This window comes from Bufo gargarizans, chromosome 1 (assembly GCF_014858855.1).
Source record: "Bufo gargarizans isolate SCDJY-AF-19 chromosome 1, ASM1485885v1, whole genome shotgun sequence".
Lineage (NCBI taxonomy): Eukaryota > Metazoa > Chordata > Amphibia > Anura > Bufonidae > Bufo > Bufo gargarizans.
The window spans coordinates 657400259-657425980 of record NC_058080.1 but is presented as its reverse complement, the minus strand read 5'-3'; the positions used below and the strand labels follow the sequence as shown (position 1 = coordinate 657425980).

The 25722-nt window shown below is 46.3% G+C and overlaps 1 protein-coding gene across 1 annotated transcript in view; it reads right to left on the bottom strand.

Annotated features, from left to right (window-relative positions):
- MARVELD2 (MARVEL domain containing 2) overlaps window positions 1-24734 on the bottom strand; it is a 31752-nt gene extending 7018 nt beyond the window's left edge. The window contains exons 1-4 of the mRNA XM_044291716.1: window positions 24462-24734; window positions 15436-16614; window positions 12867-12908; window positions 392-543 (exon numbers count right to left, since the gene is read on the bottom strand). Of these exons, the coding sequence (XP_044147651.1) occupies window positions 392-543; window positions 12867-12908; window positions 15436-16605 (1364 nt within the window). The 5' untranslated portion in view covers window positions 16606-16614; window positions 24462-24734. The remainder of the gene's footprint in view (window positions 1-391; window positions 544-12866; window positions 12909-15435; window positions 16615-24461) is intronic.
- Between the last annotated feature and the right edge of the window lie 988 nt (window positions 24735-25722).

Here is a 25722-nt window from a genome sequence, read left to right as displayed (position 1 = left end):
CGCCGAATACAGAAGTGAACGGCGCAGGCGCGGGACTTCCTCAACGATGCATGGAACTGGGGCGGGCAGAAGGGAGGACCTGGGCGGGATACATGGTTAGTAGACGGAGCCTCTAGGTGCTATATCTTCGCCCACATAGCACCTAGAGGCTCATTAGCATATTGTAAAAGTGTGTGTATTTTAGCAGAACGGCTGCAGGGAGAAATGTAAAAAAAACATACTGTTATGTAGTGCTGACATTAGCGCATCGCTGATGTCAGTCAGCTACATAACAGTAAATCTGATAGTAGAAGCCCTTTAATTACATACTGGTCACTTTAAACATGCATGTAGGTAAAAAAAAAAAAAAAAGATAAAAAAATTAAAATATCATACTATGACCAATACTTACCCAACATAGTCTGGCATGACAATGGGCTTTGGAATATGTCCTGCTGGAATGTATCCGCTTATGAGTTCAGGTCTCATCTCAGCTAGCTGTTTAGCTCTGTGCCTTCCTGGAACATCGGCCACTAAATGGTCATTACCAGCAGAAGTGTCACACTGAAAGAGACAGAGCACCAGGGTCATGTATGACAGGTACTACAGCAACATTGGCAGATTATAGGCCATGCAGTGGGTGCTCTCTAATTTATCAGCCCCCCCCCCCTCTCCATACAAAAGGGTGACAACTTTTTTTTTTTTACTGAAAGCCTCAGATCCAGTTTCTATAATTCCTGGCGATCACTGTGTTCTCCGGAATTCTAAGAGTTAAAAATTCCAAACTCTGTAAGAGGTAAAGCTATTACCGGGCTCCTTAATCCTCATTAGTATGTTGTTTTAACTCTCTCCTTTCCAGAGTGCACAGTTTAGAGGGAACACTACTGGTGATCAGCTTTTATCGCTGGGGCAGCCTCACAATTTCCCTACAAATGAACGGCTATCCATGTAATGCATGTTCTGGCTTATAGACGGGTCCATCAAAGAAGAGGCACTCTAAGCAAACCTGATATATTTAATTTTCTTACTCACTTATATAGCACTGCTATATTTTGCAGCACTTTACAGACATTAGCATCGTGCTGTCCCCAATGGGGCTCACAATCTAAGTTCCCTATCAGTAGGTCTTTGGGGTGTGGGAGGAAAATGGAGTACCCGGAGTAAACCCACGCAAACACGGGGAGAACATACAAACTCCATGCAGATGTTGTGTTTGGTCTGATTCAAACCTAGGACCCCAGTGCTAACCACTGAGCCACCGTGCTGCCCACATTGCATAACCGGTGGGCAAGAACACAGCAATCCTCTTCCTTGCAGTTTTTTTAACCCTTGTTTCGTGCACTGCCCCCCCACAGTATCTGTTTGGATCAGAGTGTTTCTTTAATAAAATGAATAGAGGTACTGGCATACAGCTCCGGTTACTGATCCACTGCCAGCTTACTGACATGGAGATCCACACTGCCATCTACCCATCTCTGGAGGAATCTGCACGTCAGGAGTCCTAAATGGCAAATATGTCTATGGACACAGCTGTATATCTCCAGCTCCTGAATCTACATAACTAGGCAGATGGAAGCCGCAATGCTGAATATGACTGTTAACAACATGACAGAAAAGGAAATGTAAAGGGATTATACCTTTAAAAGTAATAAATAATAAAAGTAATTGTTCTGTCTCTGGATGTAGATCAAGTCGTTTGTGTGTTGACATTGCATTTTTACCTGTGTTGTAATTCATGTGCATTACATTGTGTGGTAACAGCACCATACTGATGAGTTTATGTATTTCATTCAGCCTGTTTTTCTCTATGCATTATGGGAGTCCCAGGGTATTGTGGGTAGTTGCTGGTTCTTGCTAGTCTTGTTCTGGTACAGCAAGCAGACACCATCTTATGTCTCAGGAGCCAAACATTCTCACTGGTTTTCCTGCCCCATCATCTGTTATTTAGCCTGTTTTCAAGCATAGTCATTTCAGCTTTCCTGTCAATCTACTATCAATAGTAACGTGTATGATGACAGAATAGTGAAATGACTGCTGAGAACAAGCTCAGAAGATCAGACTAGACAGAGCCCGCCATTATCCACGCAGAGCCTGCATACGAATATCGCAGCAGCCTCCTAACAGTTGCACCGAATATCAGACTATACGGAGCCCGCCATTATCCACGCAGAGCCCATTTACGGATATCGCAGCAGTCTCCTAACAGTCACAACATGTCTAATAGTCGAGCATCTTTAGTCAAGACAAGGTCTCCGATAATTGGCTCTAACAGGACATCAATCAGAGAAGCCGTCGCCATTGCCCGCGCAAAAGCAGAAGCTGCAAAGGCAAAATCCAGCTTCACAGAACAAGAGATGCAGATAAAGATGGAGAAAGCGCAACTTGAAGCTTCACTGAATATGGAGAAAGCTCAACTTGAAACGACTCTAGAAAAACTTGCCGCAGATAAAGAGACAGCAGCTGCCATAGCAGAAGCAGAATTTCTAGAAGCCACGGAACTTTAGGAAACCAATTGTCATCGCAGCATCGTCCATCCAGGACTTGAATTCCAAGATCCACAATAGCGAACCTTACAATACGTTTATCAACATTCCAAGTCAGATGACGACCCAGATCCACAGCTTAATACAAAGCAGTCTGTTGATAAACCAAGCCATCATGCTTATTCGGATCATCAGAAAGTCGACTATCAGTCTCCTTGCAGCAGACTAGAGAATACACATCAGAGTGAAACGGGCTACAACAACGTCTCTCCAGAACAGAGAATCAGAAATCCGCCCCTGCTAAGAGATATGCCCTTCGCTTCAGAACGGTATTACACAGACCGGATTAAACCAGAGACTTCCAACAGATATGGCCGTGTACCACACATTCACTCTGACAACTCAACACCAGCTGGTTCCAGCGCCAATCAAGCCACAATGGACTTTGCCAGGTTCCTTGCTCGACGTGAGCTGGTCACCAAGGGACTTTTAAGCTTGGCGAGCTTCCTTCCAAAATGCCACCAGAGACTTAGGTCTGTCATGTAGTGAGGAACTGGATCTCCTGGTGAAATGGCTGGGAAGCGAGTCCGCCGAACACGCTAAAAGGATTAGAGACATCAATGTAAATTATCCAGACGTTGGTCTAAAAAGGGTCTGGGATAAACTTGATGAGGTTTATGGCGCAGCAGAGGTCATAGAAAGCACCTTATTTAAGAGAATTGAGGACTTTCCTAAAATAGCGAACAAAGGCTATTCAAAGCTTAGAGAGTTAAGTGACTTATTAATGGAGCTAAGTGTAGCAAAGGCAGAAGGGGATCTGGTGGAATTGACATTCCTTGACACTGCTAGAGGTGTGAATCCCAAAGTTCAGAAGCTCCCATACAACCTGCAAGAGAAGTGGGTCATGCATGGTTCTCGGTATAAACAGACTTACAATGTACCATTTGCTCCATTTAATTTGTTTGTAGATTTTGTCTCTGAACAAGCAAAAATCTGAAATGATCCTAGCTTTGATTTCATGATGTCATGTGCCACCGCCTCAGTCAGTAAACCGCGTAGGGCAATGGTGGAGGTCCACAAAATTAACGTTTCTTCCACAGGTGCAGTCCATAAAGAGTTCAGCTCCTATCAAAGAGGAGACAAACCCAAGGACCCGAACAGACAGTGTCCCTTACACAGGAAGCCTCATTCCCTACTTAAGTGCAGAACCTTCAGAGAAAAGTCATTGGAAGACCGCAAGACCTTCCTCAAGGAGAACAACATCTGCTTTAAATGCTGCTCTTCAACGTCACACTTCGCCAGGGACTGTGAGGTTAGTGCAAAGTGTGCAGAATGTGACAGCACAGATCATAACACAGCTCTACACCCTGGGCCATCATCGTGGGCTTCACCCAAAACCCAACAGCATAGCGGGAAGCGAAAAGACAGAAATACTGACACTTTGGCAGTTACTTCTAAATGTACAGAGGTTTGCAGAGACCTCAGAGGAGGCAGATCCTGCTCTAAAATCTCCCTAGTGAGGGTTTACCCAGCAGACGACCGAGACAAAGCCAATCAAGTGTACGCAATTCTAGACAATCAAAGTAACAAGTCGTTAGTGAAGTCTGCCTTCTTTGATAGCTTCGACATCAGAGGACCCGGGGCCCCCTACTCTCTAAGAAGTTGTGCTGGTACTGTGGAAACAGCCGGAAGGAGGGCAAGCGGCTACATAATTGAATCCAGCAATGGTCAAGTGTGTCTGCCTTTACCAACTATACTAGAATGTAACCAGATTCCTGACAACGGGTCCGAAATACCCACGCCAGAAGTAGCAGCGCATCAGCCTCACCTGAAGCGTATAAGACACCTGATTCCGAACCTTGATCCTGAAGCTCAGATAGTCTTACTCCTCGGGAGGGATATCCTACAGGTCCACAAAGTTAGACAGCAGATCAATGGACCTCACAACGCTCCATGCGCCCAGAGACTTGACCTACGATGGGTCATTGTAGGAGAAGTCTGTTTAGGAGGTGTATACAAACCAACAACTGTCAACAGCATGCTTACCAGTACACTTGAGAATGGACGCCCATCTCTTCTCCAACCATGCAAAAATCACTTCTTCATTAAGGAACTGCCTCAAAGCACTTCATCATCAGGTGCCCTTGCAGGTCCTGCCTACGATGACTTCATCTGGGATGGCAATCAAGACCACCTGGGATCCACAGTCTTCCGCTAGACTAAAGAGGACAATCGTATGGCGATGTCATTCGAAGATAGACTGTTCCTAGATATAATGGAGCAGGGAATGGTGCAGGACGAAACAAGAAGCTGGGTTGCACCTCTACCCTTTAAGCCTCAAAGACAACGCTTTACCCAACAATAGAGAGCAAGTTTTCAAACGATTTGTCTCTCTTAGGCACAACCTACGAAGCAAACCTGAGATGAGAGATCACTTCTTTACCTTCATGGAAAAAACATTCCGGAAGGGTCATGCAGAGCTAGCACCTGTACTTCAAGAATCGGAAGAACGCTGGTACCTGCCCATGTTTGGGGTGTATCACCCGAAGAAGCCAGGTCAGATCAGAGTGGTGTTTGACTCAAGCGCCAAGTATGAAGGCGTATCATTGAACAATGTTTTGCTGTCAGGCTCGGATCTAAATAAGCTCATAGGAGTGCTTCTCCGTTTTCGCAGAGACTCCATTGCATTCACGGCTGATATCCAACAGATGTTCCATTGCTTCCTAGTTAAGAAAGAACATAGAAATTTCTTGAGATTCCTATGGTTCAAGGACAACGATCCCTCCAAAGATGTTACAGAGTATCGTATGAAAGTTCACATCTTCGGCAATAGTCATTCTCCTGCAGTCGCCATCTATGGATTAAGATGCGCAGCTCAGAAAGTAGAAGAAAAGTATGGAGCGGATGTCAGACTCTTTGTAGAGAAGGACTTCTATGTGGATGACCGTCTGAAATCAATGCCCTCAGATGAGACTGCAATCAGTGTCCTTAAAAGAACCCAGGAGATGTTCTCTCCGTCTAACCTGAGGCTACACAAGATCGCTTCTAACAGCCAGAAATTGATGGAAGCCTTTCCTTCTCAGGACCATTCTGAAGACTTGAAGAACCTAGATCTAGGCTTTGACTCGCCTCCGATGCAACAGAGCCTTGGCCTACTCTGAGACATAAAAGCTGATACTTACCAGGTTAACAGAGAAGAAAAACCCTTTACTCGCAGAGGAGTACTGTCAGCCATAAGCAGTTTATATGACCCACTAGGATTTGCAGCTCCTATACTCATCGAAGGTAAAGCTATGTTAAGAGACTTCACCAGAGAAGGATCGAACTGGGATCTTCCCATGAAGGAAAGAACCACGTGGATGGCCTGGAAGAATTCCCTTACAGCCTTATCGGATCTTCACATAGCTCGTCCATATGCATCTGTACCAACTACCAAGGTTGAGACTCAAAAACTTTATGTTTTCTGCGATGCTTCAAATCAAAGCAATTGCGGCTATAGCTTACTTGAAGACATTAGATATCAGCAGACATTGCCATGTAGGGTTCGTCATGAGTAAAGCAAAACTAACGCCACTCCAGGAACACACAATACCACGCCTGGAACTATGTGCCGCTGTGTTAGAGGTGGAGTTGGCCGAACTCAATCGCTGTAGAAATGGACCTAGAGATTAAAGACTCAGAGTTCTATACAGATAGCAAGATAGTACTGGGATATATCTGTAATGAAGCTAGACGCTTCTATGTCTATGTCAACAGAGTTCTAAGGATCAGAAAATCTATCGAACAATGGAAATATGTACCTACACATCTCAACCCTGCGGACCAAGCAACTAGATCCGTCGCTGCTGACCGTCTCAAGGATACAATTTGGTTTACAGGCCCCACCTTTTTGTATAAGCTGACGCCTAACACAACAGAAACTGCCATGTTTGAACTAGTAGACCCACATACTGATGTTGAGATACGTCCTCAGGTATCTGTGTTACATACGGAGACTCTGGACCACCACCTGAAATCCCACAGATTCAGTAGGTTCTCTACTTGGAGATCTCTTGTCCGTGCCATCACTTGCCTAACTCACATTGTTCGGTCGTACAAAGCAACCTCATCGGCAGATAAAAATATCTGTAGAGGCTGGCATCATTGTAAACATGTCTACACAGCTCTCGATCTAGAGCGGTCACAAAATGTAATCATCCAAGCTGTACAGCGTGAAACCTATGCAACGGAAATCGACTGTGTAGTCAGTCCCGTGCCCAAAGGTAGTGTTTTAAGGAAACTTGACCCAGTGATTGACAAAGATGGGCTCTTAAGAGTAGGGGGACGCCTTATGGAAGCCAATGTAGGCCTAACAGAGAAACATCCTGTGATAGTTCCTGGACAGCATCATATAGCCACTCTGCTCGTGCAACATCACCATGAACAGACAAAGCACCAAGGTCGTCTGTTCACCGAAGGAGCTCTAAGAGCGGCTGAACTGTGGATAGTTGGAGCTAAAAGATGTGTATGCAGATTCATATTTAAATGTGTTGTCGTATGTGATGGCTCCCCAGATCATCACACCAGCCGTAGGGGCAGTGTGTCGCTCCACCACAAACGCAGGATTGAAGCTCTCACCCCGAGGCCTTCATACTCGTACCTGACTGTCGTCGGATCCCTAACAGAACCCAGATTCCTCACTAAAAACAACGTGGTTTCTTGTTTATGGCACCACGCGAAGGTGCAAACAAAGGCAACAGCTGGCTGTCAATGCCAGGACATGTAGCTGGTGCAATGACACCAAACTTCCATGTGTTAAGTGCACGGAAATGGTCCAGGAAGAGACAGAGGTGGCACATTCATTACACACCTGTGTCTGGATGATGGACAACAAAACAAGGGGAGCTGTTTGTGCTCGTCAGTGGATCAAACAACCCCGTCTACTGGTGTCTGGGCTGTCCGACAGTGGGGGGGGGGGGGGGAAGCACTTTTATGACTTCTTCTGGCAAGTCAGACGACACCTGTCATCAGTTACATACTGAGACAAAACTTGGCAAGTTTTGTAGAAATCCAACATTTCTCTATGGGTCTTTTTATTTTTTTGTCAATTAGTGTAAATGGGTCAAAAGATGCCTATAGCCTGCAACCTAGAAATAGGTACGCACACACATATCTGGTGGAAATGTACCAAGATAACTTATTACTGGCATGAGATTTGTAAACATATATCTGACATTTGTAACTTGAAATTATCTATTTCCCCGAAGATTTGCCTTTTAGGAGTCTTAGAGGAATTCAGGTGCCCCAAACATATACGTTCGCTATGTAACACTTTGCTAGCGGCAGCTAGACTTATGTTGGCAATAACATGGAAACAACCAAACCCGCCAACTATTCAAAATTGGATCCTCAAATGTGATCAACTTTATCGCCTCAAACAAATTGCACATTGGGATGCTCGCACCCCTATGCAGTTCGAACATGTTTGGAATCCATGGAAAACGTTTAGAAATTTTTCCGGGACATGAGTCCTTACAGTGGGTGGAGCTATCTGCGAAAGTGAGACCCCTCCCTTTGAATGGATTTTCTTTGGTTGTGAGCACTCTTTTATGGTTGCTCCTAGTCGGAGTCCGTACAAGACATTACACTCTGCGCCTGCCTCGATGGAATTCTGTGATTTGCAATGCTAATCTATACCCCCCACCTCCCCACTTCTCTTCTTTCCCCCTTTTGCTTTTACTCCCCCCCCCCCTGCTTTTGTTCCTTTATACATTGTTGTGTTTAGAGGTAATCCGACTAGATCTCTAATGGATACTCATGTGTCTGTTTATTGAGATGAGCAGATGAGTTGTATTTGAAAATCTCATCTAGATGAGACTGAATATGGTAATCATTTGCAATTACAATCATATGTTTATAATGTGTGAGCAGGCTATGTGTATACCTCCAAAGGGTTGTAACAATGCTGACCTCTTTGTTACCGTACGTATTTCTTGTTGGAAAACAATAAAAACAATTTTAAAACAAAAAGAAAAGATGCCTATAGCCCAGGGATATAAAATGAGGATGTGTGCATGAGGCCGTTACCATACTCACAGGGATTCAGGAAGCTGAGATCCATGGTACTATTTGCCACAGCAGAGAGCTACCTTAGGCTACTTTCACATTAGCGGCATGAAAACAGACTTTTCACCAATGCTATACCTAATGAAAAATTGGCAGGGTCAAATTGTCTTTTCTTTTTTTGACCCAGCAAGACAATTTAGCAGCAACCTCAGCAACAATTTAGAGGGCAAAGAATTACAACATTTTTTATTCCATGTCCATTTCAGATAGGGACAGCTAAGGCCACGTCCATATCACTGGTAGTTATGAAAATAATGAACGTGCCGGATTCTAACCAACTCCATTAACTACAATGGTTTCCAGTCGGGTGTCTGCTTTTTTTAGTAAATAAAAATAAAAGTCCACTCTGGCACAATAATGGGTCAAAATGGTCTTGCACAAGACTACCTCTATTTGGAGATTTCCAGTGGGTCGACACTGGACTACACCAAATACCACCATGTATCTTAGTTTCCTGGATCCCTTAACATGAAATAAGCATGCTAGAAGGTTTAATTGTACTCAAACAGATATTTTCAAATTCTGTGTAATTGTTTCTAGTACACAGAAGAACATGACATATGCTTGAATTTCCGGTTTAGGTTTTGGTTGAAATCACAAGGTTGTGGAGAATGCAGAGTGTGCAATAAACAAGCAGCAGCTGGTTTAGTACATTCCATAGAGGCACATCTCCTCCAGCACCGTTGTGGTGCACATTCCTACATGACTACATGTTCCAGTATTGGTAGTCCTGTGTACAAATGGCTACACAGAATTCACCAACATAGAAATATGGTGGACACAAATGTTTGAAACATAACTAGGCTGCAACGATTACTCGATTAAATCAAGTAAATTGACACAGAAAAATCGCTTTACATTTTTTGCTTCTAGGATTTGTTTGTGCCAGGTGACCACAGAGCGTGAGTGAAGCGCTTGCCATTACTCACGCTCCGTGGTCTCCAGCCGGCCTGCACCGCGCTACACTGGATCCTGACATACACACATCGTCAGGATGTAGTGCACGTAAGCGTGCACTATGACCTGATGCTGTGTGACGTCAGGTTGATGGGAGTCGCTGGCCCTGGGATGGGAGTCGCTGGCCCTGGGATGGGAGTCGCTGGCCCTGGGATGGGAGTCGCTGGCCCAGGGATGGGAGTCGCTGGCCCAGGGATGGGAGTCGCTGGCCCAGGGATGGGAGTCGCTGGCCCAGGGATGGGAGTCGATGGCCCAGGGATGGGAGTCGATGGCCCAGGGATGGGAGTCGATGGCCCAGGGATGGGAGTCGATGGCCCAGGGATGGGAGTCGATGGCCCAGGGATGGGAGTCGATGGCCCAGGGATGGGAGTCGATGGCCCAGGGATGGGAGTCGATGGCCCAGCAGACTGATGGCCCTGGGATGGGAGTCGATGGCCCAGCAGACTGATGGCCCTGGGATGGGAGTTGATGGCCCAGCAGACTGATGGCCCTGGGATGGGAGTTGATGGCCCAGCAGACTGATGGCCCTGGGATGGGAGTTGATGGCCCAGCAGACTGATGGCCCTGGGATGGGAGTTGATGGCCCAGCAGACTGATGGCCCTGGGATGGGAGTTGATGGCCCAGCAGACTGATGGCCCTGGGATGGGAGTTGATGGCCCAGCAGACTGATGGCCCTGGGATGGGAGTTGATGGCCCAGCAGACTGATGGCCCTGGGATGGGAGTTGATGGCCCAGCAGACTGATGGCCCTGGGATGGGAGTTGATGGCCCAGCAGACTGATGGCCCTGGGATGGGAGTTGATGGCCCAGCAGACTGATGGCCCTGGGATGGGAGTTGATGGCCCAGCAGACTGATGGCCCTGGGATGGGAGTTGATGGCCCAGCAGACTGATGGCCCTGGGATGGGAGTTGATGGCCCAGCAGACTGATGGCCCTGGGATGGGAGTTGATGGCCCAGCAGACTGATGGCCCTGGGATGGGAGTTGATGGCCCAGCAGACTGATGGCCCTGGGATGGGAGTTGATGGCACAGCGGACTGATGGCCCTGGGATGGGAGTTGATGGCACAGCGGACTGATGGCCCTGGGGGTGGGGGGGGCAGTTGATGGCATGGGGGAACCTGATGGTGCTGAGGACTGATGGTGCGGGGGTGCTGATGAGTTTTTATAAAGGAAAACACTCTTTTAATTTGTTTTTTTCTTATTAGATTACTCAATTATTCGTTGGATTAAACGATAGCTGCTAGACTTTTCAATGATGGGATGAAATCAGCCAAAAAATGTGAGAAGGATGAAATCTGCAGCGTAAATTGACACAGGTCAGTTTCAGAAGAGCGTGTGTGGAAGCGTGAATTCCCATGGTGAACTCTGCTCCTTTGACCGGACTGTGTGGCATTATAATGATTTATAATGCAGTGTGTAATGATTTGTACTGACATAATGCTGTCCGTACAATTCATTACAGTTGAGGTTGGGCAGAGATAGACAGCTTCAGATTAAAATTCGCAGCATAGGTCAATTTCCACTTTGGATTTCTTGTGCATTGTGTATATTAGAATCATTTAAATCTCATCCACTTTGCTGCTACTCTAAAAAGCAGTTCTGTTACTTCAGAAAATGTCATATACCATGTAGACGATGTTACTACTAGGCACTTACTAATGTATTGTGATTGTCCATATTGCCTCTTTGCTGGCTGGATTCATTTTTCCATCACATTATACACTGCTCGTTTCCAGGGGTTATGGCCACCGCCGCAGTGCAGACACAGGGTGGCCAGGATGGGAGGGGCTGCACATGTGTGCCTATGCGTGCTTCCACAGTCCCAGACACCAGAGAGGCCGGTGCCTTTTCCTATAGTGTGGAAGCACGACCACCACTGCTCAATTGCAGGGTGGTCGTAACACCCTGGAAACAAGGAGTATAATGTGATAGAAAAATGAATCAAGCAAGAACAGAATAGTTATTAAAATTGATGTGACATGGTGCCCTGCAGTTTATCTAAATGTCTACCTCTGATGAAAGGGGTTGTCCAGTTCATAAATCCCATTTTATATACCCCATTAGGTAATCCTGAGTTACTAGAGGGGTGTCTTCTGTTCTGGATCATCATAAAGTGGAGAGCAGTTATTACCAGAGTCACTTGCTCTCGAACATCTGTCCTGTTCTGCATTGCATAATAAAAAATTATCAGTTTGAATGGGCACTAATCACTAGTTTTCCCACAGATTACACCTGATTGCTGGCGATCCCATCTTATTGTCAAGGAACCCTTCTATCAAGGAGGATTGTCCAAAGTGGAGAACCCCTTTCATTTCTTAATATAAGAAATTTGGAGCCCTGTTTTGCAGCTTTAAATCCGATGCACAGACTTAGATATTATTCTGGCTGCATTCACCACTAGAGGGAGCCTAGGAGCTTACTGTATACACATGGATACAAAAAAATAAAATCAATAAAACAGTATGCAGTAGGCTCCTCCTACGGGCGGCTGCAGACAGAATTGCATAATCTGATTAAACGTCTATGCAGGGGATCTGAAAATCTGTATCAACCCAACAGACCTCCAGCTGCTTTAGGGTCCATTCACACGTCCGTAAAATGGGTCCGCATCCATTCTGCAAAACGGGTGCGGACCCATTTATTCTCAATGGGGACGAAAAGGATGCATTGTGCTGTCCGCATCCGCATATCTGATCCGTGGCTCCCAAAAAAAATAAAAAAAAATAGAACATATCCTATTCTTGTCCGGACAAGAATAGACATTTCTATAGGGGTGCCGACACGGTGTATTGTGGATCCGCAATACACTACGGATGTGCGAATGGACACTCAAGGAAAGAAACTGAATCAGGATGTTGGACAATACAGTGTTAGGGCTCATTCACACGACCGTATATTTTTTCCATTTCATTTTTTTTGCGGGCCATATGCGGAACCATTCATTTCAATGGGTCCGCAAAAAAAAAATAAGAAATGTACTCCGTGAGCATTCCGTATGTCCGTATTTCCGTTCCCCAACATTTTGAGTCGTCCTATTATTGTCTGCATTATGGACAAAGATAGTACTGTTCTATTAGGGGCCAGCTGTTCCGTTCCGCAAAATACGAAATGCACACAGACGTCATCCATATTTTTTGCAAATCCGTTTTTTGCAGACTGCAAAATACATATGGTCGTGTGAACAAGCCCTTAAAAGGTGGACATTTATTTTAAGTTATCAATTAACCAATCAGATCCAATGCAGGACAATATTATGCAGTCAACAAGTATGAACTAAGGTATGCACACACAGCACAACTTTTCTGCCTGGGGATGACATGTTTTTGCTGAAATATACATACCATAATTTTATGTGGAAAATCATGCGAATCTTGGGACTTCATCTGACCAAAAAAAATAAAAAAAAATAAAAATAAGGTTATTCCATGTTAATAATGCTATGCAATGACTTGTCTATAAACATAGCCTGATTTAGACCTCATGCACACGGCCGTTGTTTGGCGGCTCGGATGCGGATCCATTCACTTCAATAGGGCCGCAAAAGATGCCGACAGCACTCCGTGTGCTGTCCGCACCCTTTGCTCCGTTCCGCGGCCCGCTAAAAAAATATAACATGTCCTATTCTTGTCCGCGCTTTGCGGACAAGAATAGGCATTTATATTGAAGGCTGTCTGTGCTGTTCCGCAAATTGCGGAAAGCAAAACACACCACGGTCGTGTGCACGAGGCCTTATAATGAAGCTGTAGAGTGTGTTGTGGGAAAAACCTAACCCCTTTAAGGGCCGCTTCACACGAGCGGATGCCGTGCGTGGCATCCGCTCCGTGAAAGAGTGCCAAGACCCGCTGCAGACTGCAGAGGCACGGAGCAGTAACATGACTGTTAATGCTCCGTGCCTCTCTGTGATCTCTTTACTACGAAATCACAGTTGTTACTGGGGGCCAATGCACAGACAATTATCAGCAATGATCAGCAATGAACCAAATGTTACTGATAATTGCCTTAATCGTGAGTAGAAGCGAAGCTGCATTTATATGCCGCCATCATCTCCTCTGTATGGGGGCCATCGCGTGTCTGTCCCCTCATTGATTGCCTGTTTACACAGAATCATCTGCTGATTTACTGTGTCGCATGACAGCTGCCTTCACCCGATGTGTTTGCTCATTCTTCGTGTGATCAGTAGCACATTTACACGGGTCAATAATTAGGAACGAGCAGTCGTAAAATTGTTTTTCACCCTAAGGCCTTATTCACATTTCCATGTCCGTGATGACATCCGTGACAAGACAGTCAGTGTTCCATCTGTGAAGAAGCCCATGGAGGGTCCATGTGTCCATTTTTTGGTGATTTCTTTGTGTGTCAGTCATCCATATTCCACATACACTGCTAGGCTGAAAACTGGTTTCCAAAGCATCCCCCACCAGTGGTCAGTGAAAAACCACTGACAGAACACAGATGCTGTCGACTGCCAGTGGTTTTTCATGGACTCATAGGCCCTGACTTATCATACCTTCACTCCAGAATTCTGGAGTCAAAGTGTCGCAAAATTGCAATCTCTTACGCAAAATTTTGCGACTTTTTGCATCATTCACTCCAGTTTGGTAATATGGGTGGAAAAGTGGGTGTGGTTAGCTACGTTAACGAGTTTCACTTCACATTAATCATTGTCAGTCGTAAAAAAGTCGCAATCTCCCTCCAGGAGGAGGGTGGCGTAGGAAAACTGCAGTCGCTTTTCTAGACACAAGTGTTAGGTTTAAGGACAAGCCAAATGTATCAAACAACCTGTGACATTTGATAAATGTGGCACAAGGTGCTCCAACACAGACTCAAGCAAAACGGACTTCAAATATTCCCCTCATGATAAATTCCCCCCATAGACTTTTTCCACTAAAGTGAACAAACACATTAAAATCAATGGATCTGTGTACAGTCCATGGAGAACATGGACAGCACACATCCGCCATTCATAGTTAATACGGTTAAAGAAAGACATAAGTTCATCTGGAATCTATTGAATTACACTGACATAATGCTGTCAGTGTAATTCAGTAGATACAGGGTCTGGCAAGGACACACAGCATCGTAAACCATTACATTGCTGTGTGATCCTTTCAGAGGAGCAGAGGTCAGAACAGGAAAGTTTCTTGCACTGAACTCGCTCATCCGTGTCTGGCCTAAGAGGTATTGGTATGGACCAAAAGCTAACCTTACACCCATTGTGGACAATAAAGTGATGGTATATGCTAGATTTAAGGAGTTCTCTGGTCAATTTGTCCAATCAGTGCTTGGTAATACTTAGTAGTACTTACCAGTCCTTTGCGCCGCCAATACCGCCATCAATGCTGCACTTGCACAGGTTGCGGGCTCTACTAGCCCGCAACCTGTGCAAGCGCAGGGCAGACAGCAGCATCAGTGGAGCAAGGGATGGGTAAATGCTATTTAAAAGATATTCACAGGTTATTACTAAGTGCTGATTAGAAAAAAAAATGACAGGAGAACCAATGCACACATACAAAATGCATTGAGACAGATTTACTAATCCTAGAGATGGTATAAGCCTACATAGTCTGTGCCAAAAATTGTGCATACTAGGTCAAGTCCCTTTCCACCATGTCGGCACACTCACATTAGTAAATGTGGGCCATTCTGTCAAAGGGGATGAAAATACATCCATTAGGACAATCCATCATTAGTGATTTAGGATCATCTGTGTGGTGACCACTGATACCAGTAGAGCTGGTGACACTGGCTCTTGAGAGATGAAAGCTAGAATGAGGATTAGTGCAGCCTTCTGCCAGTTCTAACAGATAGAAAATGTCCCCCAAGAAAATAAACACAAAAAATCCCAAGGACTCAAGGAAACCAGCGTAATACACATACTTAAATAGTCCAATAAAAGCACAAAACACGTACCTCACGCTCAATATATTGCCTTCTCTTCCGAGCACTCTCATGTCGCCAGAGTTTCAAAGAAATCAGGGCACTAATGAGATAGACTAACATGGTGACAAACAAGAAGATCATGGCTGCCGTCTGCCCTCCTTCCACACGACAGAATGTGGCGTGTAGGGGGTTGTTGAAGAGAGAATAGTAGCAAAGTCCTCCTCTGTTGGTGTCGTTCACATACACTATCGCTCCCGCCATATACAGAACAAACAAGCAGATATTAATTCCAAACTCCGTTAAAGGCCACCAGTTAGAATCCAGCAGAATTGTCCTGTAGTACATGGACATGCCAAGCACCAGGAGGATTATAGTAACCAGCCATGCCAAGCCTGCCACCACAAGCACAAAGGGAGTCTTGGGTCCACTATAGTAGTACCCCCCTTGTAGACTAGAAGTGTAGGAATATGGCTGAGAATAACCAAACATATTGTACCATTCATTGTCTTTGTGGATATAAGCTGTAACGCAGGCGAAGACACCAGCTCCAAGTAAGAGTTCCACCACCCCTAGTATTCTCAGCAATCCTGGCCAGGACTTCATATAAGAGTATCGTAAGTTGTACTCTTCTACCATCTCACTATATGTTTTAACAGTTTGTGTCTGGCGACCGAGAGAGGTGTATGGGTCATCAGCATCAACTTCTTTCCTCGAGTTGTAGCTCCCATCAGATTCTGCATATGGGTCTCTGTTTGAGCTTCCAGCCACCTTTGCGTTCATGACTGAGCTTTTCTCATGAGTTCCAGAAGAAGGAAGTGATGGAGAACAAGGAGGTGAACAACGCTCTCCGCCAGAAATGTAGTTGATTTCAGATATGGGCTCTTCCCATCCAGTCTCTTTTTTACTCTTAAAGATATTTTTCCAGGAATGTGGAATAAAACGTCGTACAGGTCTAAGTTCAAGAGAAGTGACTGGTTCCTCACTGTCACTTGGAAAGAACTCTGGCCCAAATGGTGGATTGAGTGGCAAGGGAGGAGGTGGCAATGGGTCTGCACTCAAAGCCAACTCACAGACCTGTAATGCCTGCAGATTACTTCTTGTTTCATGCGACTCAACCGGCACTTGGTCATACTGGACGGCACGGCCATTTGGAGCTCGGTGTTTGGATCGTGATGCGGAAGATGAGCCTCCTCCAGACATTTGTGTTTGCTTAAAAGAGCAGAAAAAAGTATTATGAATCAAGTCTACAAAATACAAAAGACAGAGTGATACAGATAATCATCCTTATTTCTAGGCCAAACTTTTTTTAAATTGGTATTGTCATCTTATAAAGTGATGGCATGACCTAGGACCCCCACTGAACCTGAGAACAACCAGGAGAGTGCCGGTTTAGCAATACATCAACTTTTAAATGGGCTGTCTTATGACAAACACTTACCCTCTATCCACAGGACACAGATCAGTGTCTGATCCGAGGGGGTGCAAACATTGGGCCCTATGATGCCCATTTGAATGACGCAGTGGTCACGCATGTGCGCTGCCACTATATTCAACTCTATGGAACTTTTTAGAGTTAGCATAGAACCATATTAAGTAATCTACAGCAGTCCCATAGAGTTGAAAGGAGCAGCAGTGCACATGTGACCATCTCTCCAGTGCACTGACCAAAAAAACAAAAGTCATGCTCGACAAAGGCTCCTTAGCTGAAATGTTGCATCTGGAATAAATTGCAACAAAAGGACGTGCTGTCACCACCCCTTTTGTATGTGGGTTACGCTATCAAGTACGGCGAAGCTTACCACTTTCCCAGGAGACGTGCACCGACCGCTGGTTTACTAGGCGTGCTGTCCACCCTTCCATACAGAGGAAGCAAACAGGGTAACGCTACTTTCACACTCGCGTGTGGTGTGGATCCGTCTTGTATCTGCACAGACAGATCCGCACCGATAATGCAAACGCTTGTGTCCGTTCAGAACGGATCCGTTTGCATTATTCTTAAAAAAAAAACTGATCCGTCCAGACTTACATTGAAAGTCAATGGGGGATGGATCCGTTTTCAATTGCACCATATTGCATCAGTGAAAACGGATCCGTCCCCATTGACTTACATTGTAAGTCAGGACGAATTCGTATGGCTCTGCATCGTCAGGCGGACACCAAAACGCTGCAAGCTGCGTTTTGGTGTCCGCCTCAAAAGTGGAACGTAGACCAAACTGATGCATTCTGAACGGATCCTTATCCATTCAGAATGCATTGGGGCTGAACTGATCCGTTTTGGGCCGCTTGTGAGAGCCCTGAAACGGATCTCACAAGCGGACCCAGAAACGCCAGTGTGAAAGTAGCCTTACACATCTGTACAGCACAACGCCAGACCGCCTGTATTCAAGTTCGCCACAGATCTCTTCTAGTTTGCAACAATGTTTCATTCTGCATTCTAGCTTGGATGTAATTGTATCCTCTGCAGAGAGCAGAACTCTGCTGCTTCGCAGCCTCTGGATGTAAAGAAGTGTTTTCATTCACTGACAGCAAATAAATATCTTCAAAATGGTGAGGAGCTGAAACAGCAGTGATGACCAAGCCACTTATGGGCAGAAATGGGGCAGTGGCACAGGCATGGCAGGACCACGGACAGGTATTTTTGACTGTTCCTTTAATGGGGCACACATTAGGAGCACTGTGGTTGTCAGCACCTTCTCATCTTTGCGTTCAGGAAAAATTGCAGCAAGTTCTATACTGTGTGTTTTTCACGCTCCATAAAAATGAATGGGCATCTGGATGCAAGCGTTTTTCACAGATGTTTGCTAGGAGATGTTGAGAGCTTTTCTTTAGTTTTTCCCTGAACAAACCCAGACGTATTCCATATCATTCATGTGACACTTACCTGCTCCTTCTCCTCCAGGCCGGCAATGCTCGGCTGGGCTCCCTTGATGTCAACATCTGATTTGACACTGCCGCACTGGTGACCGGCTCCCCCTTCGTCATGACAAATAGTCATATGACAGAAGGGGGTGTAGTATCCTTGGCGGCCATTGATTGGCTGCGGCGATGTCAGACTAGGCGTTGACATTGAGGAATGTCATCTTTCCTTTAGAGGTCCAGTGAAGTCCCCCTTTCCAATCTTTCACAACCCCTTTAAGGGTTGCCTCTTGCAGGATCTAATTGGCTTGCGTGGAGACTACTGGCAGGCCATAGCAACAATCAACACCCCGTAATCCCAATGTGGGCAATACAAATGGTGGGAGCCCTATAAGCCCCTTAGATGCTGCAGTCAACACTGACCACACCATCTAATGGGTTTATCATCTGAGACTGGAGCTATCTCCGGCCATAAGTCATAGCCAGGCTTAATTGCATTGGCAGGGTTCCTGCGTCCCCACCAATCACCATGAGTTATAAGTGTGTGAAAAGTCCAGAAGGGGGCCATTTGCTGTATAATGAGACCTTATGTAACTTTCTAATCTACTTGGCGTATCACTCTACTATTTTCAAGATCTCTATTTCCTGTCAGTGACTACATAGACTCTTGTTAAGGCTACATTCACACGACCGTATGAATGAGCCCGCATCCGTTCCGCAATTTCAATGGGGCTGCAAAAGATGCGGACAGCACACCGTGTGCTGTCCGCATTTGTAGTTCTGTTCCGCGGCCCGACATAAGAAATGGAGCATGTCCTATTCTTGTCCGTTTTGCAGACAATAGGCATTTCTATTATAGGTGGCCCATTCTGTTCCACAAATTGTGTAACGCACACAGGCAGCATCTGTGTCCTGCGGATCCGCAATTTGCATGTAGCCTTATTCTGTAAAATAGTCTGAAAAGGGGAACATATTTTCCAAGAATAGCTGGCGTTCTTCTGTACTGCAAAGTGGTCATGCACACTAGATAATCGCCGGCCGCTCCCGCCAACCATCTAACGTTTGTAGGGGGTGCTGCTGACTTCCTCCCGATGGCAGACCTTGGAGGAAATAAGGATCAGGCTGCTGGATTTCAACATGCCGATCCAAAACCAGAGGTGTCTGACAGAGGGGCAAATGATCAGCCGCATTCAGCAGATGGTGCGATGTACACGAGCTTTCAGCTGACAGTGGCCCAAAGAATCCTATCGGTCTTCATCATCATCATGAATAGTTCTAACAACCATTGGCCAAAATTGCACATTTCGGTCAATGTTTATCTTATATGTAAGGGCAGCTGAACTCCCCTATTCCCTTCCAGAACACGGCCGCTCGGGAGGGACAGCTGTCGCCTAAGGAGCTTTTGGCCAGTAGCTACCTAAAGTGCGTGGCCACCACACAGCTCAGTCACCGGGCCGTGCTCACGAGTACAGTCAGCTAGAAGAAACCTAAAAACGGAATCAGCTAATGCATATTCTATAGATCAGGTTTTTATATTTCAATAATCTGTGAATATTACCCAGTGATACAGACGTCACCCACGGCCACTAAACTGCCTAACGTACTGTAAAGAGTTAACTTTTCTTGGTTGGTGTAACACATGGCTATTGCTATATGCAGCACTTGTCATACACTGTACTATACAAACCCTGATCGAGGGGTCTACGGCTCATCATCCTACAACTGATGGCTTGTGGCTGTCAGAGCACGCTGGGTGTTGTAGTTTTACTGTATGTACGTTACAGAGGACCTTTCATGGGTCTAGACATTATGAAATAAGGAGCAGGGATCTAAGGCTTCTTTCACGTGGGCGTTGCGGGAACACGCGCGATTTTTCTGCGCAAGTGCAAAACATTGTACTGCGTTTTGCACGCGCGTGAGAAAAATCGCGCATGTTCACAGAAGTTCGGGCTTGGGATCGGTGTTCTGTAGATTGTATTGTTTTCCCTTATAACATGGCTATAAGATCATGTGATGGACCATGTGATGACCGGAGTGACGTCACCACAGGTCCTGTTCCTGCAATCAGCAAAGAAGGAGACAGAAGAGGAGCCGGGCTGCGCGATCAAGTGGACTAAGGTGAGTTAAATTATTTTTTTTATTTTATTTTTTAACCCCTCCAGCGCTATTTTACTATGCATTCTGTATTCAGAATGCTATTATTTTCCCTTATAACCATGTTATAAGGGAAAATAATAATGATCGGGTCTCCATCCCGATCGTATCCTAGAGACCGTGCGTGAAAATCGCACCGCATCCGCACTTGCTTGCGATCTTCACGCAACCCTAGTCATTTCTATGGGGCATGTGTTACGTGAAAAACGCACAAAATACGCACAAGAGATGCACAGCCCCATAGAAATGAATGGGTCAGGATTCAGTGCGGGTGCAATGCGTTCAACTCACGCATCACATCTGCGCGGAATACTCGCCCGTGTGAAAGGGGCCTAAGAGCACTAGTGTGTCTGTCCGACGTTCTGTTCCCCCGCTGTGCCCCCTGTTGAATTCTCCCGCCACATATGCTAATGAATAGCATCGGTACAGGGAGGAGGAGACTGCCCTGTTTCCCAATGGGCATCTCCTTCTCCCTGGCTGTAGCGCGGTCCAGTCAAAGCGCAGAGCATTGCCAGGGAGAAGGTGTTTTTTTTTTTTTCTCTCCTGCTTGCCCGTGACGCTCTCTGCTGTGATTGGACCGCTCTACAGCCAGGGAGAAGGAGACTCCCATTGAGAAACAGGGCAGTCTCCGCCTCCCTGTACCGATGATATTCATTAGCATATCAGGCAGGAGAATTCAACAGGGGGCACAGCGGGGGAACAGAGCGCCGGACAGACACCCTAGTAAGCACTCTTAGATCCCTGCTCTATATAACCTGCTACTTATTTCATAATGTCTGGACCCATGAAAGGTCCTATTTAAGAGGGGTCTGCATCCATACTAGGGCTGCAACGATTAATCGATGTAATCGATTATATTCGATAACTGGATTCGTTGTCGACGAATCCAGTTATCGAATAATCGCCGATTCGTTGCTATTCGGGCGGGCGGGCGGGCGGGCGGGCGCTGCATCTTTATTTTACCTTTTTACAATGACGCTCCCGCTCCTGTAACAGCCAGGCAGAGCGGACGGCGGCGTAACGTCACTCAATCACGTGACGCGCCTGCTCCGCCTCCTTCATTCATGAAGTGGGCGGAGCAGGCGCGTCACGTGATTGAGTGACGTTACGCCGCCGTCCGCTCTGCCTGGCTGTTACAGGAGCGGGAGCGTCATTGTAAAAAGGTAAAATAAAGATGCAAGCGCCGGGGCTGTTAGGGGGAAGGGGGGTCTGTGTATAGCACTGCTATGGGGAGGGGGGAGGATCTGTGTATGGCACTGCTATGGGGAGGAGGGGGGGTCTGTGTATGGCACTGCTATGGGAAGGGGGGTCTGTGCACTGTTATGAGGAAAGGGATCTGTGCACTGTTATGCCCATAACAGTGCACATATCCCCCTCTCCATAACTACGCCGTCCACAGATCCCCCATAATAGTGTCGTCCACAGATCCCCCATAATAGTGTCGTCCACAGATCCCCCATAAGTGTCGTCCACAGATCCCCCATAAACGCCGTCCACAGATCCCCCATAAACGCCGTCCACAGATCCCCCATAAACGCCGTCCACAGATCCCCCATAAACGCCGTCCACAGATCCCCCATAAACGCCGTCCACAGATCCCCCATAATAGTGTCGTCCACAGATCCCCCATAAACGCCGTCCACAGATCCCCCCATAAGTGTCGTCCACAGATCCCCCCATAAGTGTCGTCCACAGATCCCCCCATAAGTGTCGTCCACAGATCCCCCATAAGTGTCGTCCACAGATCCCCCATAAGTGTCGTCCACAGATCCCCCATAAGTGTCGTCCACAGATCCCCCATAAGTGTCGTCCACAGATCCCCCCCATAAGTGTCGTCCACAGATCCCCCCCATAAGTGTCGTCCACAGATCCCCCCATAAGTGTCGTCCACAGATCCCCCCCCATAAGTGTCGTCCACAGATCCCCCCATAAGTGTCGTCCACAGATCCCCCCATAAGTGTCGTCCACAGATCCCCCCATAAATGTCGTCCACAGATCCCCCCATAAATGTCGTCCACAGATCCCCCATAAGTGTCGTCCACAGATCCCCCATAAGTGTCGTCCACAGATCCCCCATAATAGTGTCGTCCACAGATCCCCCATAATAGTGTCGTCCACAGATCCCCCATAAGTGTCGTCCACAGATCCCCCATAAGTGTCGTCCACAGATCCCCCATAAGTGTCGTCCACAGATCCCCCATAAGTGTCGTCCACAGATCCCCCATAAGTGTCGTCCACAGATCCCCCATAAGTGTCGTCCACAGATCCCCCATAAGTGTCGTCCACAGATCCCCCATAAGTGTCGTCCACAGATCCCCCATAAGTGTCGTCCACAGATCCCCCATAAGTGTCGTCCACAATTTGTTTTAATATGGCCTTTGAACATAATTTTTCAAGTAAGATCATATAAACCTCTGTTTTGTAATTTTGTCGTTTTTCCCGATTAATCGATTAATCGTAGAAATTAATCGCCAACTAATCGATTATTCAAATAATCGTTAGCTGCAGCCCTAATCCATACCTTGTGTTACAGCATGCTGGGGGTTATAGTTTCATTGTATGTACTATAGGAGGGGTGTGCAGCCAGTGTGCCCAGCTCTTGTCATTGTACAACTGATGGTTTGTGGCTGTCTGAGCATGCTGGGAGTTGTAGTTTCATTATATATACACAATAGGAGGGATGCCAGTGCCCATTGCATTTTAGCTGTCAGAGCATGCTGGAGGTTGTAGCTTCATCGTGTGTACTATAGGAGGGGTCAACTGATGACCTGTGGCTAAGAGCACATGCTGGGAATTGTAGTTTTATTGTAGGTACAATGGGGGGGGGGGGGGCGGGGGTCTGGTGCCAGCCCTTGTGGCTGTCAGAGTATAAATTATTTTAATAATCTAAAGCAGTGATACAGACGTCATACACACACGCTCATAATGGGCCACATCACTTCAGTTATTAGGATGTCCACGGCCACTGAACAGTATAGAATTGTATAAAGAGTTAACATTTCTTGGTTAGTGTAACACATGACTATTACTGTATGCAGCACTTGTCATACATTGTACTATACAAACACTGATCAGGGGATGTACAAGCAGCTCATCATCCTATATCATGGCTTAGGGCTGTCTGAGAATGCTGGGGGTTGTAGTTTCACTGTATGCACATTAAGAGGGGTCTGTAGACAGTGCCTTGTCGGAGCATGCTGGGGGTTGTAGTTTCATTATCTATACAATAGGAGGGGTGTGGAACCAGTGTCCCCAGCTCTTGTCATCCTACAACAGATGGCCTGTGGCTGTGAGAACATGCTGGGAGTTGTAGTTTCATTATATGTACTATAAGAGGGTTGTGCAGCCAGTGTCCCCAGCTCTTGTCATCCCACAACAGATGGACTGCAGATGTCAGAGCATGCAGGGGGTTGTAGTTTCACTGTATGTACATTAAGAGGGGTGTGCAGCCAGTGCCTTGTCAGAGCATGCTGGAGGTTGTAATATGTACATGAAGAGGGGTGTGCAGTGTCCCCAGCTCTTGTCATCCTACAGCAGATGGCATGTGACTGTCCGTGCATGCTGGGGGTTCTGGTTTTTCACTGTTTGCACATGAAAAGGTGTCTGCAGCTTGTGGCTGTGAGAGCATGCTGGGAGTTGTAGTTTCATTGTATGTAGTATAGGGGGGGTGCAGGCGTGCAGCCAGTGTCCACAACTCTTGTCATCCTACAACAGGTGGCTTGAAGCTGTCAGTGCATGCTGGGTGTTGTAGTTTCCTTTTATGTACATTAGGAGGGGTCTGCAGCCAGTGCCTTGTCAGAGCATGCTGGGGGTCGTAGTTTCCTTGTCTATACAATAAGAGGGGTGTACAGCCAGTGTCCCCCAACTCTTTGGGCTGTAGTTTCAGGTGGACCACAGGCTGCAGAGCTTTGTACTATTTGAACTTTGATTTCCTTATAAACTAATTGCTACTTTATAGAACTTTGCAATCAATGTAAAAGTTGAGATCGGACCAAACAGGACAGAAATAACTGAATGACAGAGAGCAGTCTACAGGAGAGACTCACCTAGTGTGATGTGATCGCTGGTCAATAGCTGCAGTCTATTCTCATGTCTCACTGGAGACTGTCTCTTCCTCCTCAGTCTCTACAGCAGTTACACTGGTCTCTCGGCGTGATCCCAGCTCCCGGGAAGAGATGGGGGATCCACACACAGGAAGCCACCGGCAGCGCTCCCACCTGCGCATCCACTCTCTCCCGGGACTGGCTTCCTCTCTCGGTCACATGACTCTCTTCCTCTCCCAGGGTGACGTCATGCACGGCACCGCCCCCTCTGCAGGTAGTGCGGCAGGAGCCTGACTCACCTTCTATACTGGGTAAGGCGCTGGCTGCTCCCGAGCGCCCTCTGTCTGTAAGTGTACTTTATGACAGCTCATGGCAGGTTTCAGCAGCAGGTCTTGTTGGCAGGGCACAGTTTACACTACAGGACCTCCTGGTTTTGCTATGTGAAATATTTATGACTAAAGTGAGATGAAGAAAACTGGTCATTAACCTTAGTACTGTACTATGACAGAGAGTTAAGAATGCAATATCTACATGGCAATATATGCAAAACCCACCTTATCAGACAAGCCTACAACCAGTGACCCTGCTGCCTCTATACCGCCTTGACCAGCTTCACCCGCACCTACCGTGTCCTTCTCCCCTACCATGTAGATTGTCAGCCCTCACCCTCTCTGTCGGTGGAAACTAGAGATGAGCGAATTTCATATTTTAAAATTCTTTCACGCTTCGTTTGGTGGTAAAAGCAGAATTGCGTTATGGATTCCGTTACCACGGACCATAACACAATTCTATGACGAAATGCCTTCATTGGCATACCGTTATTCATTCCGTCATAATAGAAGTCTATGGGCTGCAAAACGGATCTGTCCCGTTTCCATTATGCAGGTGAGTCCTCTCCTGCATAACAGAAACGGGACGGATCCGTTTTGCAGCCCATAGACTTCTATTATGACAGAATGAATAACGGAATGCCTCTAAAGCCATTCCGTCATAGAATTGCGTTATGGTCTGTGGTAACGGAATCCATAGCGCAACTCTGCTTTTACCACCAAACGAAGCGTGAAAGAATTTCAAAATATGAAATTCGCTCATCTCTAATTGTCATGTACTATATGATGTCTAATTTTCATTTTTTACATTAATCACGGGATAACCCCTTTAAAGGGAGTTTCCGAACAATAATCTTTTTCATCTATCCACAGATTAGGATTTTAAAATTCCCATCCCATTGTACTGTGTTTCGAATTTTCAAGGTTAATATATC